Below are 18,385 nucleotides of genomic sequence, written 5' to 3' on the forward strand. Positions count from 1 at the left end.
CCATAAGCTGCCTCCCAACATCGTTTTAGAGAATTTGGCAGTGCGTCAAATCGGCCACACAACCGCAGACCACCAGCTCGGGACCTCCACATCCGACTTCTTCACCTGCAGGACCGTCTGAGACCAGACACCCAGACAGCTGATGAATCTGAGGAGTATTTTTTGTCTGTAATCAGATTAGCTAGCTCAGGGATGCTACAACAACATTGTGAAACATCTGGGGGGGGGGGGGGGTCCTTAAGGAGAGGTTTGAGAACTATTAGGGCAAAACACTGAGTGTACAAAACATTAAAAACACCTGCTTTCTCCATGACTTAGACTGACGAGGTCAATCCAGGTGAAAGCTATGATCCCTTATTGATGTTGTTAAATCCACTTCAATCAGATGTAGATGAAGGGGAAGGAGACAGGATAGTCCTTTCCCGCAGTCAATGACCAAAAGTGCCTTCTTTGCCCTCATGGATGGAATGTTACTAATATTTTTCAGCATGAATAAACATAATTTTTTTTAAATGTCGCAATACAGTGTTTCTATGTCAAACAGTTTTGTTGCGTTTCAGTCTTCTATGATGTATATAAAGTGTAATATTGGGATGCAAACTCAAAATTGAATATTTTTTAACTATATCTGACATGGTACAAGTGTCTTGTTTTGTTTCAGCCCATAGTGTGTGAGGTGGATACTTTAGTTTCAAAGTAGACTTGTTTAAGACTACCAATAAACACTGTGTGGCTGATTTAGCCCACTGCATTAACAGGTCATAGATGGATTTTTTGAAAGTCTTGAGACAATTGAGACATGGATTGTGTCTGCCAGAGGGAATGGGCAAGACAACAAAAATGTACGTGCTTCTGAACAGGGTGTATGGTAGTAGGTGTCAGGATGTAAGTGCTTCTGAACAGGGTGTATGGTAGTAGGTGTCAGGATTTAAGTGCTTCTGAACAGGGTGTATGGTAGTAGGTGTCTGGATTTAAGTGCTTCTGAACAGGGTGTCTGGTAGTAGGTGTCAGGATTTAAGTGCTTCTGAACAGGGTGTATGGTAGTAGGTGTCAGGATTTAAGTGCTTCTGAACTGGGTGTATGGTAGTAGGTGTCAGGATTTAAGTGCTTCTGAACAGGGTGTATGGTAGTAGGTGTCAGGATTTAAGTGCTTCTGAACAGGGTGTATGGTAGTAGGTGTCTGGATTTAAGTGCTTCTGAACAGGGTGTATGGTAGTAGGTGTCTGGATTTAAGTGCTTCTGAACTGGGTGTATGGTAGTAGGTGTCAGGATTTAAGTGCTTCTGAACAGGGTGTATGGTAGTAGGTGTCAGGATTTAAGTGCTTCTGAACAGGGTGTATGGTAGTAGGTGTCAGGATGTAAGTGCTTCTGAACAGGGTGTATGGTAGTAGGTGTCAGGATGTAAGTGCTTCTGAACAGGGTGTATGGTAGTAGGTGTCAGGATGTAAGTGCTTCTGAACAGGGTGTATGGTAGTAGGTGTCAGGATTTAAGTGCTTCTGAACAGGGTGTATGGTAGTAGGTGTCAGGATTTAAGTGCTTTTGAACAGGGTGTCTGGTAGTAGGTGTCAGGATTTAAGTGCTTCTGAACAGGGTGTATGGTAGTAGGTGTCAGGATTTAAGTGCTTCTGAACAGGGTGTATGGTAGTAGGTGTCAGGATTTAAGTGCTTCTGAACTGGGTGTATGGTAGTAGGTGTCAGGATTTAAGTGCTTCTGAACAGGGTGTATGGTAGTAGGTGTCAGGATTTAAGTGCTTCTGAACAGGGTGTCTGGTAGTAGGTGTCAGGATTTAAGTGCTTCTGAACTGGGTGTATGGTAGTAGGTGTCAGGATTTAAGTGCTTCTGAACAGGGTGTATGGTAGTAGGTGTCAGGATTTAAGTGCTTCTGAACAGGGTGTATGGTAGTAGGTGTCAGGATGTAAGTGCTTCTGAACAGGGTGTATGGTAGTAGGTGTCAGGATTTAGGTGCTTTTGAACAGGGTGTATGGTAGTAGGTGTCAGGATTTAAGTGCTTCTGAACAGGGTGTATGGTAGTAGGTGTCAGGATTTAAGTGCTTCTGAACAGGGTGTATGGTAGTAGGTGTCAGGATTTAAGTGCTTCTGAACAGGGTGTATGGTAGTAGGTGACAGGATTTAAGTGCTTCTGAACAGGGTGTATGGTAGTAGGTGACAGGATTTAAGTGCTTCTGAACAGGGTGTATGGTAGTAGGTGTCAGGATTTAAGTGCTTCTGAACAGGGTGTATGGTAGTAGGTGTCAGGATTTAAGTGCTTTTGAACAGGGTGTATGGTAGTAGGTGCGAGGCGCTCCGGTTTGTGACAAGAGCTGCGTCGTTGCTGGGTTGTTCACTCTCAACAGTTTCCTGTGTGTATCAAGAATGGTCCACCACTGTGAGAAGCAACATGGGCCAGCATCCCTGTAGAACGCTTTCGACACCTTGTAGAGTCCATGCCCCGATGAATTGAGGCTGTTCTGAGGGGAAAATGGGGTGGGGTGCAACTCAATATTAGGAAGGTGTTCCTAATGTTTGTGATACTCAGTTCACTATTCTACAAAAGTTGTACACTAAATTGGGAAAAGGGTGCAATTTGGGACGCAGACAAACAAAACAGCCAGAATGAAATCATACACCTGATGTCTATAGTGGTACAGTGAAACAGGCTGTGTCGTCAGCAATAACGGACACAGAGGAAGGACACATTGAAACATCCAGCCCAAAGCAGGAGGTTTAAAAAAATATACTTTCTTTGTCGCCAAAGCAGGTCTTTAACGTGATCTTGTGAAGATGCCAAATAGCAGTATTATTGTATTATGTTTGACAAACAACTGATCAGTAGGCAGTCGTCAATATGTTGAGATAGAATAGAACAGAACAGAATATAATAGAACAGAACACAATAGAATAGAAAGTAATAGAACAGAACAGAATATAATAGAACAGAACACAATAGAATAGAACATAATATAATATAAACTAATAGAGTAGAATAGAACACAGTAGAATAGAACAGAATATAATAGAACAGAATATAAAATAATAGAGTAGAATAGAACACAGTAGAATAGAAAATAATAGAATAGAACAGAACATAATAGAAAATAATAGAGTAGAACAGAACAGAATAGAAAATAATAGAATAGAACAGAACAGAATAGAAAATAATAGAGTAGAATATAACACAGTAGAATAGAACAGAACAGAATAGAAAATAATAGAGTAGAATATAACACAGTAGAATAGAACAGAACAGAATAGAAAATAATAGAACAGAAATAAGCTAGATTAACACTCTGCTCTCTATCAGAATAGATGCATGGTTAATGATATAACAAATAATCCTATTTGTATGTTTCTAAGTTATTGCGTCCTTCCTTTTCTGTGACAGAGTTACCTAAATTGGATAGGATATGAAAACGTTGCCGTTGTACTCGGTCAACCAACTCTGTGTGACACAACAGAGAAATGGAGAAAAGCAAATTGCTTGGAACAACAGCTTTAATGACAGTAATGGGCTCTTATGTGTTTCTGCTGCAGTGACCCAGAAGGGAAGTGTGAGTGAAATCAAGTGATATCAAATGCCTCCTCAGATTCAGATGCTATATTTGTGCTCATGGCAATTTTACCCATTGAACCACGATATGACAGAAGAAACTGAAACAGTGTGTAGGTATTGAGACATGCAGTTCTGTCCAAGTTTAAACAATTTTTTTTTAATATATATTTTTTTAACCTCCTTTAGATACAGTATATATAGTCGAAGTCGGAAGTTCACATCCACCTTAGCCAAATACATTTCAGTTTTTAGAAGGCTTTAACATCCTGACTGACATCTTGAGATGTTGCTTCAATATATCCACATCATTTTCCTGCCTCGTGATGCCATCTAGTTTGTGAAGTGCACAAGTCCCTCCTACAGATAAGCACCCCAACAACATGATGCTGCCACCCTTGTGCTTCACGGTTGGGATGGTGTTCTTCGGTTAGAAAGCCTCCCCCTTTTTCCTCCAAATATAACGATGGTCATTATGGCCAAAGAGTTCTATTTTTGTTTCATCAGACCAGAGGACATTTCTCAAAAAAGTACGATCTTTGTCCCCATGTGCAGTTGCAAACAGTAGTCTGGCTTTTTTTATGGTGGTTTTGGAGCAGTGGCTTCTTCCTTGCTGAGCGGCCTTTCAGGTTATGTCGATATAGGACTCGTTTTACTGTGGATATAGATACTTTTGTACCTGTTTCCTCCAGCATCTTAACAAGGTCCTTTGCTGTTGTTCTGGGATTGATTTGCACTTTTCACACCAAAGTACGTTCATCTCTAGGAGAGAGAACGCGTCTCCTGCCTGAGCGGTATGACGGCTGCGTGGTCCCATGGTGTTTATACTTGGTACTATTGTTTGTACAGATGAACGTGGTACCTTCAGGGGTTTGGAAATTGCTCCCAAGGATGAACCAGACTTGTGGAGGTCGACTTTTCTTTTCTGAGGTCTTGGCTTATTTCTTTTGATTTTCCCATGATGTCAAGCAAAGAGGCACTGAGTTTACAGGTAGGCCTTGAAATACTTCCTCAGGTACACCTCCAATTAACCCAAATGATGTCAATTAGCCTATCAGAAGCTTCTAAAGCCATTAAATAATTTTCTGGAATTTTCCAAGCTGTTTAAAGGCACAGTCAACTTAATGTATGTAAACTTCTGACCCACTGGAATTGTGATACAGTGAATTATAAGTGAAATAATCTGTCTGTAAACAATTGTTGGAAAAATGACTTGTGTCATGCACAAAGTAGATGTCCTAACCGACTCGCCAAAACTATAGTTTGTTAACAAGAAATGTGTGGAGTGGTTGAAAAACTAGTTTTAATGACTCCAACCTAAGTGTATGTAAACTAGTTTTAATGACTCCAACCTAAGTGTATGTAAACTAGTTTTAATGACTCCAACCTCAGTGGATGTAAACTAGTTTTAATGACTCCAACCTAAGTATATGTAAACTAGTTTTAATGACTCCTAACCTAAGTGTATGTAAACTAGTTTTAATGACTCCTAACCTAAGTGTATGTAAACTAGTTTTAATGACTCCAACCTAAGTGTATGTAAACTAGTTTTAATGACTCCAACCTAAGTGGATGTAAACTAGTTTTAATGACTCCAACCTAAGTGGATGTAAACTAGTTTTAATGACTCCAACCTAAGTGGATGTAAACTAGTTTTAATGACTCCAACCTAAGTGTATGTAAACTAGTTGTAATGACTCCTAACCTAAGTGTATGTAAACTAGTTTTAGTGACTCCAACCTAAGTGTATGTAAACTAGTTTTAATGACTCCAACCTAAGTGTATGTAAACTAGTTTTAATGACTACAACCTAAGTGGACGTAAACTAGTTTTAATGACTCCAACCTAAGTGGACGTAAACTTCAGACTTCAACTGTATTTACCACATATCAGACATATGAGTCAACAAATGCGTACAGTAGATAAGTATCCAACACACATCTGTTCACAATCAACTAACAACACATTCGTTTCAACAGTTGCAGTAGTAATGAAAGTCAAATATCAACTTTTAATTTCTGAACAATTGTGTGTGAGAGAGAGATTATTTAGCAAAAAAAAAATCATTTGTATGGAACCATCGCACAGTGATCCCAATAACTCGTTAGGTCCTGTCGGTGAGCACCAGTATCGTTCTCTGTGGCGTCATGAACAACAGCACACGTATTCAGTACTGCAGATTACACTGATCAACCACAATCGCAATATGCCATGTTGAGATTTGAACCCACAATCCTTTGGTTCAAAGGGAAGTGCCTTACCCCACTGGTCCATCGAGAAACATTAGGCACGTCGTTGCCCCGTTGAAATAAATACCCATCTCATCTAAGTCAGATATTAGGTTGAAATAAATAGAAAAAAAAATAATGAAGTGAATGTTATGTTATTACGGATTAGATTAAAGTCATGACTCTTATCAAGGATAGTTTGTTCAGAACGAAGCATAGGCCTACACACTTCTAACGTTTATGAGAAAAAAAATCGAACGAGATTTTCAACTAGGAAACATTTAGCTTCTTGGCTTGAATGGGGTTAGTCTTGTAAAGAAATCCTTCTACTTCTGTTACTACGTCTCGAGTTATTCGTGTACAGTATGGTAATACCACTGTGGTCCAATAGGAGACGCACTTCTCCACACTTCGCTGCCCGGAAGACCGGTGTAAATATTGGCGTGACGTAACATCTCACAAACCATTCCCCACCAGTGGCATCTTCTCATTAACAAGTAGAGAAGATATAAAATAATCGTCTATGTCTTTCAATGTCATCTAGTCTGTTTAGTAATCTTATATTTGATTATTTTTGCACAAAGTCAGATAATATCCGCGTGAATTAGCCTATAATTTCAATTGATTCACCTATCATTCGGGTGATTTATTTAACCCCCAGCCGAGTTTGGATTGTTTTTGACAGGCAGCAAAGTAATCACCAGAGACACGGAACAACACCCCGGTTATTTTGACTGATCGGGTTTATCGTTTTTATAAACAAGTTTAAATAGAAGTGTGGAAGACAGGATGCAGAAGAGAAGAAAGCCTGAACCGATCCAACTCAACCCTATTCCCGATGGAAACACTGTCAACGGCACCGGTGCCACGGAGTGAGTAGCCCAGTCTAGAGACAGGTCTATCTGGATGTGGTGGCAATGATTGATGTCAATCATTTCTGTCCCCGTAATAGTGAAGTAATCTTTAGCCTAAATTTGCCCAATTTGTACTTTATTTAACTTGGTATTAGATGGGTATATTTTTGTGTTGTAATTATAGTCGTATTAGTATATAAGATAGTTAATGTTCCAATGTGATTTTCCCTTTCTTCTGTCTTATCGTGTGTGGAGGGGGGGGGGGGGGGGGGGCAGGCAGGCGCACTCCGAGCCATACATTAAGATATAGCATAGATGTTACAGGCTTTGGTTTTCCACTTAGATTTCGAGGTTGGACGTTAGCACGTGGGGGCCCATCGTTTAGGCGTCACCTCGTTAGTCAGTATGTTACACCTGTGCTGACTTGTCATCTCGTTAGTCAGTATGTGTTACACCTGTGCTGACTTGTCATCTCGTTAGTCAGTATGTTACACCTGTGCTGACTTGTCACCTCGTTAGTCAGTATGTGTTACACCTGTGCTGACTTGTCATCTCGTTAGTCAGTATGTTACACCTGTGCTGACTTGTCATCTCGTTAGTCAGTATGTTACACCTGTGCTGACTTGTCATCTCGTTAGTCAGTATGTTACACCTGTGCTGACTTGTCATCTCGTTAGTCAGTATGTTACACCTGTGCTGACTTGTCATCTCGTTAGTCAGTATGTGTTACACCTGTGCTGACTTGTCACCTCGTTAGTCAGTATGTGTTACACCTGTGCTGACTTGTCACCTCGTTAGTCAGTATGTTACACCTGTGCTGACTTGTCATCTCGTTAGTCAGTATGTTACACCTGTGCTGACTTGTCACCTCGTTAGTCAGTATGTTACACCTGTGCTGACTTGTCATCTCGTTAGTCAGTATGTTACACCTGTGCTGACTTGTCATCTCGTTAGTCAGTATGTTACACCTGTGCTGACTTGTCATCTCGTTAGTCAGTATGTGTTACACCTGTGCTGACTTGTCACCTCGTTAGTCAGTATGTGTTACACCTGTGCTGACTTGTCACCTCGTTAGTCAGTATGTTACACCTGTGCTGACTTGTCATCTCGTTAGTCAGTATGTTACACCTGTGCTGACTTGTCACCTCGTTAGTCAGTATGTTACACCTGTGCTGACTTGTCATCTCGTTAGTCAGTAGGTGTTATTTAAGAGTGTCTGGCCCAGTCATCTCGTTAGTCAGTAGGTGTATTTAGAGTGGCTGGTGGCCCAGTCATCTCGTTAGTCAGTAGGTGTATTTAGAGTGGCTGGTGGCCCAGTCATCTCGTTAGTCAGTAGGTGTATTTAGAGTGGCTGGTGGCCCAGTGTTCCAGTCGTTAGTCAGTAGGTGATATTTAAGAGTGTCTGGCCCAGTGTTCCAGTCGTTAGTCAGTAGGTGTTTTTAAGAGTGTCTGGCCCAGTCATCTCGTTAGTCAGTAGGTGATATTTAAGAGTGTCTGGCCCAGTGTTCCAGTCGTTAGTCAGTAGGTGTTTTTAAGAGTGTCTGGCCCAGTCATCTCGTTAGTCAGTAGGTGATATTTAAGAGTGTCTGGCCCAGTGTTCCAGTCGTTAGTCAGTAGGTGTTATTTAAGAGTGTCTGGCCCAGTCATCTCGTTAGTCAGTAGGTGTATTTAGAGTGGCTGGTGGCCCAGTCATCTCGTTAGTCAGTAGGTGTATTTAGAGTGGCTGGTGGCCCAGTGTTCCAGTCGTTAGTCAGTAGGTGATATTTAAGAGTGTCTGGCCCAGTGTTCCAGTCGTTAGTCAGTAGGTGTTATTTAAGAGTGTCTGGCCCAGTCATCTCGTTAGTCAGTAGGTGTATTTAGAGTGGCTGGTGGCCCAGTCATCTCGTTAGTCAGTAGGTGTATTTAGAGTGGCTGGTGGCCCAGTGTTCCAGTCGTTAGTCAGTAGGTGATATTTAAGAGTGTCTGGCCCAGTGTTCCAGTCGTTAGTCAGTAGGTGTTTTTAAGAGTGTCTGGCCCAGTCATCTCGTTAGTCAGTAGGTGATATTTAAGAGTGTCTGGCCCAGTGTTCCAGTCGTTAGTCAGTAGGTGTTATTTAAGAGTGTCTGGCCCAGTCATCTCGTTAGTCAGTAGGTGTATTTAGAGTGGCTGGTGGCCCAGTCATCTCGTTAGTCAGTAGGTGTATTTAGAGTGGCTGGTGGCCCAGTGTTCCAGTCGTTAGTCAGTAGGTGATATTTAAGAGTGTCTGGCCCAGTGTTCCAGTCGTTAGTCAGTAGGTGTATTTAGAGTGGCTGGTGGCCCAGTGTTCCAGTCGTTAGTCAGTAGGTGTATTTAGAGTGGCTGGTGGCCCAGTGTTCCAGTCGTTAGTCAGTAGGTGTATTTAGAGTGGCTGGTGGCCCAGTGTTCCAGTCGTTAGTCAGTAGGTGTTTTTAAGAGTGTCTGGCCCAGTCATCTCATTAGTCAGTAGGTGTATTTAGAGTGGCTGGTGGCCCAGTGTTCCAGTCGTTAGTCAGTAGGTGTATTTAGAGTGGCTGGTGGCCCAGTGTTCCAGTCGTTAGTCAGTAGGTGTTTTTAAGAGTGTCTGGCCCAGTCATCTCGTTAGTCTGTAGGTATATTTAAAGTGGCTGGCCCAGTGCTCCAGTTGTTTTGAGAGATGTGGAGGGTTAACCCCTTTAGTTGGCTCTCTCTATTTGATTTATTTTAAAAATATCCTTTTATCTGATTTTCGGTGTCTTGTTAAGTTTGGTGTTGGATTTAATTTTGTTTGCCTCTTCTTGGGCAAATTTATCAAGTTTAGCTCTTGGTGGGCTACTTTTAGGTTCACGTTGTTTCTAGTCAACACCCCCATAAGTGTCTTTCAGAACCTCTCCTAAAACCCCACCTGTTATGTTTTGGTTGTTGTCAGTGACTCTTTGTTAGTTCCCACTTCTGTTTAAGCAAACAGTTTTTGGTTTCTTGCTGGGGAATGTAACAAAATGGGGGGGGACTCATCTGAGATCTTATCTCCCATCAGTATGGTAGTGTCTCACGTCACCTAGTCTGTATCTCTACTGAAGACACTTTTGATTATGTCAGCCTAAAGCAACACTGGCAGTCCAGACACCAAATGCTCAATGTATTCAAAACATTTCCAACACTATCTGAACCCAGGTCCACCTTTTTAACACACAGGGGTATATCTTTAACCTTTTTAACACAGGGGGGATATCTTTAACCTTTTTAACACGGGGGATATCTTTAACCTTTTTAACACAGGGGGGATATCTTTAACCTTTTTAACACACAGGGGGGATATCTTTAACCTTTTTAACACACAGGGGGGGAGGGGATATCTTTAACCTTTTTAACACACAGGGGGGATATCTTTAACCTTTTAAACACACAGGGGGGAGGGGATATCTTTAACCTTTTTAACACAGGGGGGATATCTTTAACCTTTTTAACACAGGGGGGATATCTTTAACCTTTTTAACACAGGGGGGATATCTTTAACCTTTTTAACACAGGGGGGGATATCTTTAACCTTTTTAACACAGCGGGGATATCTTTAACCTTTTTAACACAGGGGGGGGCTATCTTTAACCTTTTTAACACGGGGGGGATATCTTTAACCTTTTTAACACAGCGGGGATATCTTTAACCTTTTTAACACAGCGGGGATATCTTTAACCTTTTTAACACAGGGGGGGGCTATCTTTTACCTTTTTAACACGGGGGGATATCTTTAACCTTTTTAACACAGCGGGGATATCTTTAACCTTTTTAACACAGGGGGGATATCTTTAACCTTTTTAACACGGGGGGGATATCTTTAACCTCTTTAACACAGGGGGGGGGCTATCTTTAACCTTTTTAACACAGGGGGGGATATCTTTAACCTTTTTAACACAGGGGGGATATCTTTAACCTTTTTAACACACAGGGGGATATCTTTCGACTGGCAGCAAACATTTAGTGTATCCACCACCATGTCTTCACTAGCATCAATTGTTTTTCTCAATTATGATTCGCCTCTTCACAGGAGATTCAATTAACTGCTCTTAACTATTAACTGCTCTTAACTAACTTTTTCAGGAACTCTGGGATCATGATTCCCCACCTCAATCTCCTTTATACTTGCAGGGCTCTCCAGGAACTCTGGGATCATGATTCTCCACCTCAATCTCCTTCATACTTACAGGGCACTCCAGGAACTCTGGGATCATGATCCCCCACCTCAATCTCCTTCATACTTGCAGGGCTCTCCAGGAACTCTGGGATCATGATTCTCCACCTCAATCTCCTTCATACTTACAGGGCACTCCAGGAACTCGGGGATCATGATCCCCCACCTCAATCTCCTTCATACTTACAGGGCACTCCAGGAACTCGGGGATCATGATCCCCCACCTCAATCTCCTTCATACTTACAGGGCACTCCAGGAACTCTGGGATCATGATTCCCCACCTCATTCTCCTTCATCCTTACAGGGCACTCCAGGAACTCTGGGATCATGATTCCCCACCTCAATCTCCTTCATCCTTACAGGGCACTGCAGGAACTCTGGGATCATGATCCCCCATCTCAATCTCCTTCATACTTACAGGGCACTCCAGGAACTCGGGGATCATGATTCCCCACCTCATTCTCCTTCATCCTTACAGGGCACTCCAGGAACTCTGGGATCATGATTCCCCACCTCAATCTCCTTCATCCTTACAGGGCACTGCAGGAACTCTGGGATCATGATCCCCCATCTCAATCTCCTTCATACTTACAGGGCACTCCGGAACTCTGGGATCATGATCCCCCATCTCAATATCCTTCCTCCTTACAGGGCACTCCAGGAACTCTGGGATCATGATCCCCCACCTCAATCTCCTTCATACTTACAGGGCACTCCAGGAACTCTGGGATCATGATTCCCCACCTCAATCTCCTTCATACTTACAGGGCACTCCAGGAACTCTGGGATCATGATTCCCCACCTCAATCTCCTTCATCCTTACAGGGCACTCCAGGAACTCTGGGATCATGATTCCCCACCTCAATCTCCTTCATCCTTACAGGGCACTCCAGGAACTCTGGGATCATGATTCCCCACCTCCATCTCCTTCATCCTTACAGGGCACTCCAGGAACTCTGGGATCATGATTCCCCACCTCAATCTCCTTCATACTTACAGGGCACTCCAGGAACTCGGGGATCATGATTCCCCACCTCAATCTCCTTCATACTTACAGGGCACTCCAGGAACTCGGGGATCATGATCCCCCACCTCAATCTCCTTCATACTTACAGGGCACTCCAGGAACTCGGGGATCATGATCCCTCACCACAATTGCAACACCGTCGTCCTTCTACACACAGGTTTTTCAATATACTCTGTCCGTCTGCACACACTTGAATCATGGCTAAATCCTTACACCTGCAAAGGTTTAGGGACCAAAGCTTTTACAGCGACAGTCTTACATAATCAAGCTTCACATGTATAGGTATATACTCTTTATCAGAAAACAACAGGACCGACAGACTTTCTTCTTTTCCTCCATTCACCCAGCGGGTCAGACGCGGGGGCACCAACCACACCAAGAAATATCTTCAGGTATTCAACCTGAACATCTGTCGTCACCCCTGAAATGACTCCTTTGACGGGTGTCTCTACTCCGAAGTTCAAAACACAAAACTTCTGTTGTCCGGGTTTCTTTTGAAGCTCACTGCAATCTTTCCTCTGTTCTTCAGAAATACAATGAATCAAAGTAAAGACCACTCCCGTTCACTCTGACTGACGCCACTTTTCCAAGTACAAGTTTACTTCACAATTTTCGACACCTCAAACGGGTTTCCCACATACGCGTCCTTCCTCAACAAACGCATCCCAACAAGAAGCGATTCATTGTCATTCGTAAACGTATCCTCAACTCCAATTTTAGATCATTTCCTTTTTTTTTCTTCCAGTTTTCGCTACTACTGTTGTCCATTCAGACCATTCCTCTTCACCAACTTTTGTTCGACGCGCTGCTTGATTGGAACTGCATCCACTTCCGCCATCTTTCTCCCCCTGAGTTTGGTACTGAATCAACAAGAAGAGGAAACTCGCGTCGTCCCTACAGTTGACCAATCACGGACGCAGGGGAGTAGACTTCGACTCTGTATGCTGAAGCGTTACAATTTCCCTTCACTGGAACTAAGGGCCCCTAGACAATTATTCATCCTCAACAAAACTTTACAGTTGCCACTATGCATTGGGGCAGGTAGCGTTCTACTGGCATCCGCAGGGTAGAAATTTGATGAACTGACTTGTTAGAAAAGGTGGCATCCTATGACGGTGCCACGTTGAAAGTCACTTAGCTCTTCAGTCAGGTCATTCTACTGCCAATGTTTGTCTATGTCTACGAATCCACTCATTTTAAGGGGTGTCCACATACTTTTGATCATGTAGTGTATTATTATATTGTGTATAGCGTATCATCTTGAATGCATGACATTTATACACTATGTGCACCTTCAACTGTGCTCAGTAGCTTTTAGACGAGGCAGCGATACTGTACTGTTGGAGCTGTGATGTGTGAGTCTCACAGAAAGGCTATAATGTGGACATGCCAAATGCCACCCTATTCGCTACATAGGTCATTCTGAGACTCTGAGTGCTATTTGACATGCACGTGTGCTGTCGTCTTCTAGAACAGTCCGCTGACTGCATGTCCTTGGGCTTTGTTGTGGAGTCATGTTGCCTGCTCCAAGTTCCCTCGTCACTTTAGTGTGTGGGCTGCGGTGTTCCAGCTATTGTTGACTCTCCCACGCCTCTCCTTGTCAAGTGTTACTCTGCTCCACTCCTCTCTCCTCGTCCCCTCTCTTCTCCTTTCCTCTCCTCTCCTCCCATCTCCTCTCTCCTCTCCTCCCATCTCCTCTCTCCTCTCCTTCCCTCTCCTCTCATCCTCTCTCCTACCCTCCCCTCGAACCTCCTCTTCTATCCTCTGCCCTTCACCTCTCCTCCCCTCCCGTCTCCTCGTCCCCTCTCTTCTCCTTTCCTCTCCTCTCCTTCCCTCTCCTCTCATCCTCTCTCCTACCCTCCCCTCTAACCTATTCTTCTATCCTCTGCCCTTCACCTCTCCTCCCCTCCCGTCTCCTCGTCCCCTCTCTTCTTCTTTCCTCTCCTCTCCTCCCCTCTCACCTCTCCTCCCATCTCATCTCCTCCCCCCTCTCCCCTCGTCCTCTCCCCTACCCTACTCTCTCTTTTCTCCTTCTTCTTCTCCTTTCCTCTCCTCCCTTCTCCTTTCCTCTCTTCTCCTCCCCTCTCTACCCCTCTCCTCCCCTCTCACCTCTCCTCCCATCTCATCTCCTCCCCCCTCTCCTCTCGTCCTCTCCCCTACCCTACCCTCTCTTTTCTCCCTCTTCTTCTCCTTTCCTCTCCTCCCTTCTCCTTTCCTCTCTTCTCCTCCCCTCTCTACCCCTCCCATCTCATCTCCCCCCTTCTCCACTCTTCTTATCTCCCATCTTCTCCTCTCTAAATGAGAATGAGGAGCTAAGCCCGAGGCTGAACATTGTGTGTGTGTTCCTGCCTATCTCATTCTAGTACCTCTCCAATTAATCAGTCGTGCTATAACTAATTAGCTGTCCTGGAGACATGAAAGAACATAATATTATTATCACACTATGACTGCATTTGTATTCAAGTGCAGAAAAGAAGAGCAGCTGATGAGAAACTGATTTAGCATCTAAATGGATTTTTGTTAATTTTATTTATTTTACCTACTGTGGTTCCATGTTGTAACAACTCTACTGTGGTTCCAGTTAAGAACAAATTCTTATTTTGACGGCCTAGGAACAGTGTTCAGAGATGAGATGTTCAGGGGCAGAACGACAGATTTGTACCTTGTCAGCTCGGGGGTTTGAACTTGCAACCTTCCGGTTACTCTAACCATTAGGCTACCCTGCCACCTCAAAGATGAAGAAGTAAGAGGTTGTTACAACATGGAACATAGAACCACAGTAGGGTTGTTATGAATATGGAACCACAGTAGGGTTGTTATGAATATGGAACCACAGTAGGGTTGTTATGAATATGGAACCACAGTAGAGTTGTTACAACATGGAATATAGAACCACAGTAGGGTTGTTACAACATGGAACAGAACCACAGTAGGGTTGTTATGAATATGGAACCACAGTAGGGTTGTTACAACATGGAACATGGAACCACAGTAGGGTTGTTACAACATGGAACCACAGTAGGGTTGTTATGAATATGGAACCACAGTAGGGTTGTTATGAATATGGAACCACAGTAGGGTTGTTATGAACATGGAACCACAGTAGAGTTGTTATGAATATGGAACCACAGTAGAGTTGTTATGAACATGGAACCACAGTAGGGTTGTTATGAACATGGAACCACAGTAGGGTTGTTATGAATATGGAACCACAGTAGGGTTGTTACAACATGGAACCACAGTAGGGTTGTTATGAACATGGAACCACAGTAGGGTTGTTATGAATATGGAACCACAGTAGGGTTGTTATGAATATGGAACCACAGTAGGGTTGTTATGAATATGGAACCACAGTAGGGTTGTTATGAACATGGAACCACAGTAGAGTTGTTATGAATATGGAACCACAGTAGAGTTGTTATGAATATGGAACCACAGTAGGGTTGTTATGAATATGGAACCACAGTAGGGTTGTTATGACCATGGAACCACAGTAGGGTTGTTATGAATATGGAACCACAGTAGGGTTGTTATGAATATGGAACCACAGTAGAGTTGTTACAACATGGAACATGGAACCACAGTAGGGTTGTTACAACATGGAACCACAGTAGGGTTGTTATGAATATGGAACCACAGTAGGGTTGTTATGAACATGGAACCACAGTAGGGTTGTTATGAATATGGAACCACAGTAGGGTTGTTATGAATATGGAACCACAGTAGAGTTGTTACAACATGGAACATGGAACCACAGTAGGGTTGTTACAACATGGAACCACAGTAGGGTTGTTATGAACATGGAACCACAGTAGAGTTGTTATGAATATGGAACCACAGTAGGGTTGTTATGAATATGGAACCACAGTAGGGTTGTAATGAACATGGAACATGGAACCACAGTAGGGTTGTTATGAACATGGAACATGGAACCACAGTAGGGTTGTTATGAACATGGAACATGGAACCACAGTAGGGTTGTTATGAACATGGAACATGGAACCACAGTAGGGTTGTTATGAATATGGAACATGGAACCACAGTAGGGTTGTTATGAACATGGAACCACAGTAGAGTTGTTATGAACATGGAACCACAGTAGAGTTGTTATGAATATGGAACCACAGTAGGGTTGTTATGAATATGGAACCACAGTAGGGTTGTTATGAATATGGAACCACAGTAGAGTTGTTATGAATATGGAACCACAGTAGGGTTGTTATGAACATGGAACATGGAACCACAGTAGGGTTGTAATGAACATGGAACATGGAACCACAGTAGGGTTGTTATGAACATGGAACATGGAACCACAGTAGGGTTGTTATGAACATGGAACATGGAACCACAGTAGGGTTGTTATGAATATGGAACATGGAACCACAGTAGGGTTGTTATGAACATGGAACCACAGTAGAGTTGTTATGAACATGGAACCACAGTAGAGTTGTTATGAATATGGAACCACAGTAGGGTTGTTATGAATATGGAACCACAGTAGAGTTGTTATGAATATGGAACCACAGTAGAGTTGTTATGAATATGGAACCACAGTAGAGTTGTTATGAACATGGAACCACAGTAGGGTTGTTATGAACATGGAACCACAGTAGGGTTGTTATGAATATGGAACCACAGTAGGGTTGTTACAACATGGAACCACAGTAGGGTTGTTATGAACATGGAACCACAGTAGGGTTGTTATGAATATGGAACCACAGTAGGGTTGTTATGAATATGGAACCACAGTAGGGTTGTTATGAATATGGAACCACAGTAGGGTTGTTATGAACATGGAACCACAGTAGAGTTGTTATGAATATGGAACCACAGTAGAGTTGTTATGAATATGGAACCACAGTAGGGTTGTTATGAATATGGAACCACAGTAGGGTTGTTATGAACATGGAACCACAGTAGGGTTGTTATGAATATGGAACCACAGTAGGGTTGTTATGACCATGGAACCACAGTAGGGTTGTTATGAATATGGAACCACAGTAGGGTTGTTATGAATATGGAACCACAGTAGAGTTGTTACAACATGGAACATGGAACCACAGTAGGGTTGTTACAACATGGAACCACAGTAGGGTTGTTATGAATATGGAACCACAGTAGGGTTGTTATGAACATGGAACCACAGTAGGGTTGTTATGAATATGGAACCACAGTAGGGTTGTTATGAATATGGAACCACAGTAGAGTTGTTACAACATGGAACATGGAACCACAGTAGGGTTGTTACAACATGGAACCACAGTAGGGTTGTTATGAACATGGAACCACAGTAGAGTTGTTATGAATATGGAACCACAGTAGGGTTGTTATGAATATGGAACCACAGTAGGGTTGTAATGAACATGGAACATGGAACCACAGTAGGGTTGTTATGAACATGGAACATGGAATCACAGTAGGGTTGTTATGAACATGGAACATGGAACCACAGTAGGGTTGTTATGAACATGGAACATGGAACCACAGTAGGGTTGTTATGAATATGGAACATGGAACCACAGTAGGGTTGTTATGAACATGGAACCACAGTAGAGTTGTTATGAACATGGAACCACAGTAGAGTTGTTATGAATATGGAACCACAGTAGGGTTGTTATGAATATGGAACCACAGTAGGGTTGTTATGAATATGGAACCACAGTAGAGTTGTTATGAATATGGAACCACAGTAGGGTTGTAATGAACATGGAACCACAGTAGGGTTGTTATGAACATGGAACATGGAACCACAGTAGGGTTGTAATGAACATGGAACATGGAACCACAGTAGGGTTGTTATGAACATGGAACATGGAACCACAGTAGGGTTGTTATGAACATGGAACATGGAACCACAGTAGGGTTGTTATGAATATGGAACATGGAACCACAGTAGGGTTGTTATGAACATGGAACCACAGTAGAGTTGTTATGAACATGGAACCACAGTAGAGTTGTTATGAATATGGAACCACAGTAGGGTTGTTATGAATATGGAACCACAGTAGAGTTGTTATGAATATGGAACCACAGTAGAGTTGTTATGAACATGGAACCACAGTAGGGTTGTTATGAATATGGAACCACAGTAGGGTTGTTATGAATATGGAACCACAGTAGGGTTGTTATGACTATGGAACCACAGTAGGGTTGTTACAACATGGAACCACAGTAGAGTTGTTATGAATATGGAACCACAGTAGGGTTGTTATGAATATGGAACCACAGTAGAGTTGTTATGAATATGGAACCACAGTAGAGTTGTTATGAACATGGAACCACAGTAGAGTTGTTATGAATATGGAACCACAGTAGGGTTGTTATGAATATGGAACCACAGTAGGGTTGTTATGAATATGGAACCACAGTAGGGTTGTTATGAACATGGAACCACAGTAGGGTTGTTATGAACATGGAACCACAGTAGAGTTGTTATGAACATGGAACCACAGTAGAGTTGTTACAACATGGAACATGGAACCACAGTAGGGTTGTTATGAATATGGAACCACAGTAGAGTTGTTACAACATGGAACATGGAACCACAGTAGGGTTGTTATGAAC

At 42.7% G+C, this 18,385-nt stretch overlaps 1 protein-coding gene and 1 non-coding gene across 2 annotated transcripts in view; one reads left to right on the plus strand and one right to left on the minus strand.

Annotated features, from left to right (window-relative positions):
- Positions 1 to 5,615: 5,615 nt before the first annotated feature.
- LOC118945930 (small Cajal body-specific RNA 14) lies at positions 5,616 to 5,746 on the minus strand. The gene has a single exon (XR_005041083.2).
- Positions 5,747 to 6,214: 468 nt separating this feature from the next.
- map2k1 (mitogen-activated protein kinase kinase 1) overlaps positions 6,215 to 18,385 on the plus strand; it is a 53,448-nt gene continuing 41,277 nt past the window's right edge. Inside the window, exon 1 of the mRNA XM_036968829.2 lies at positions 6,215 to 6,649. Coding sequence (XP_036824724.2) covers positions 6,567 to 6,649 — 83 coding nt within the window. The 5' untranslated portion in view covers positions 6,215 to 6,566. The remainder of the gene's footprint in view (positions 6,650 to 18,385) is intronic.

This window comes from Oncorhynchus mykiss, chromosome 4 (genome assembly GCF_057628025.1).
Source record: "Oncorhynchus mykiss isolate SJ-2025 chromosome 4, ASM5762802v1, whole genome shotgun sequence".
In the NCBI taxonomy this organism is placed as follows: domain Eukaryota; kingdom Metazoa; phylum Chordata; class Actinopteri; order Salmoniformes; family Salmonidae; genus Oncorhynchus; species Oncorhynchus mykiss.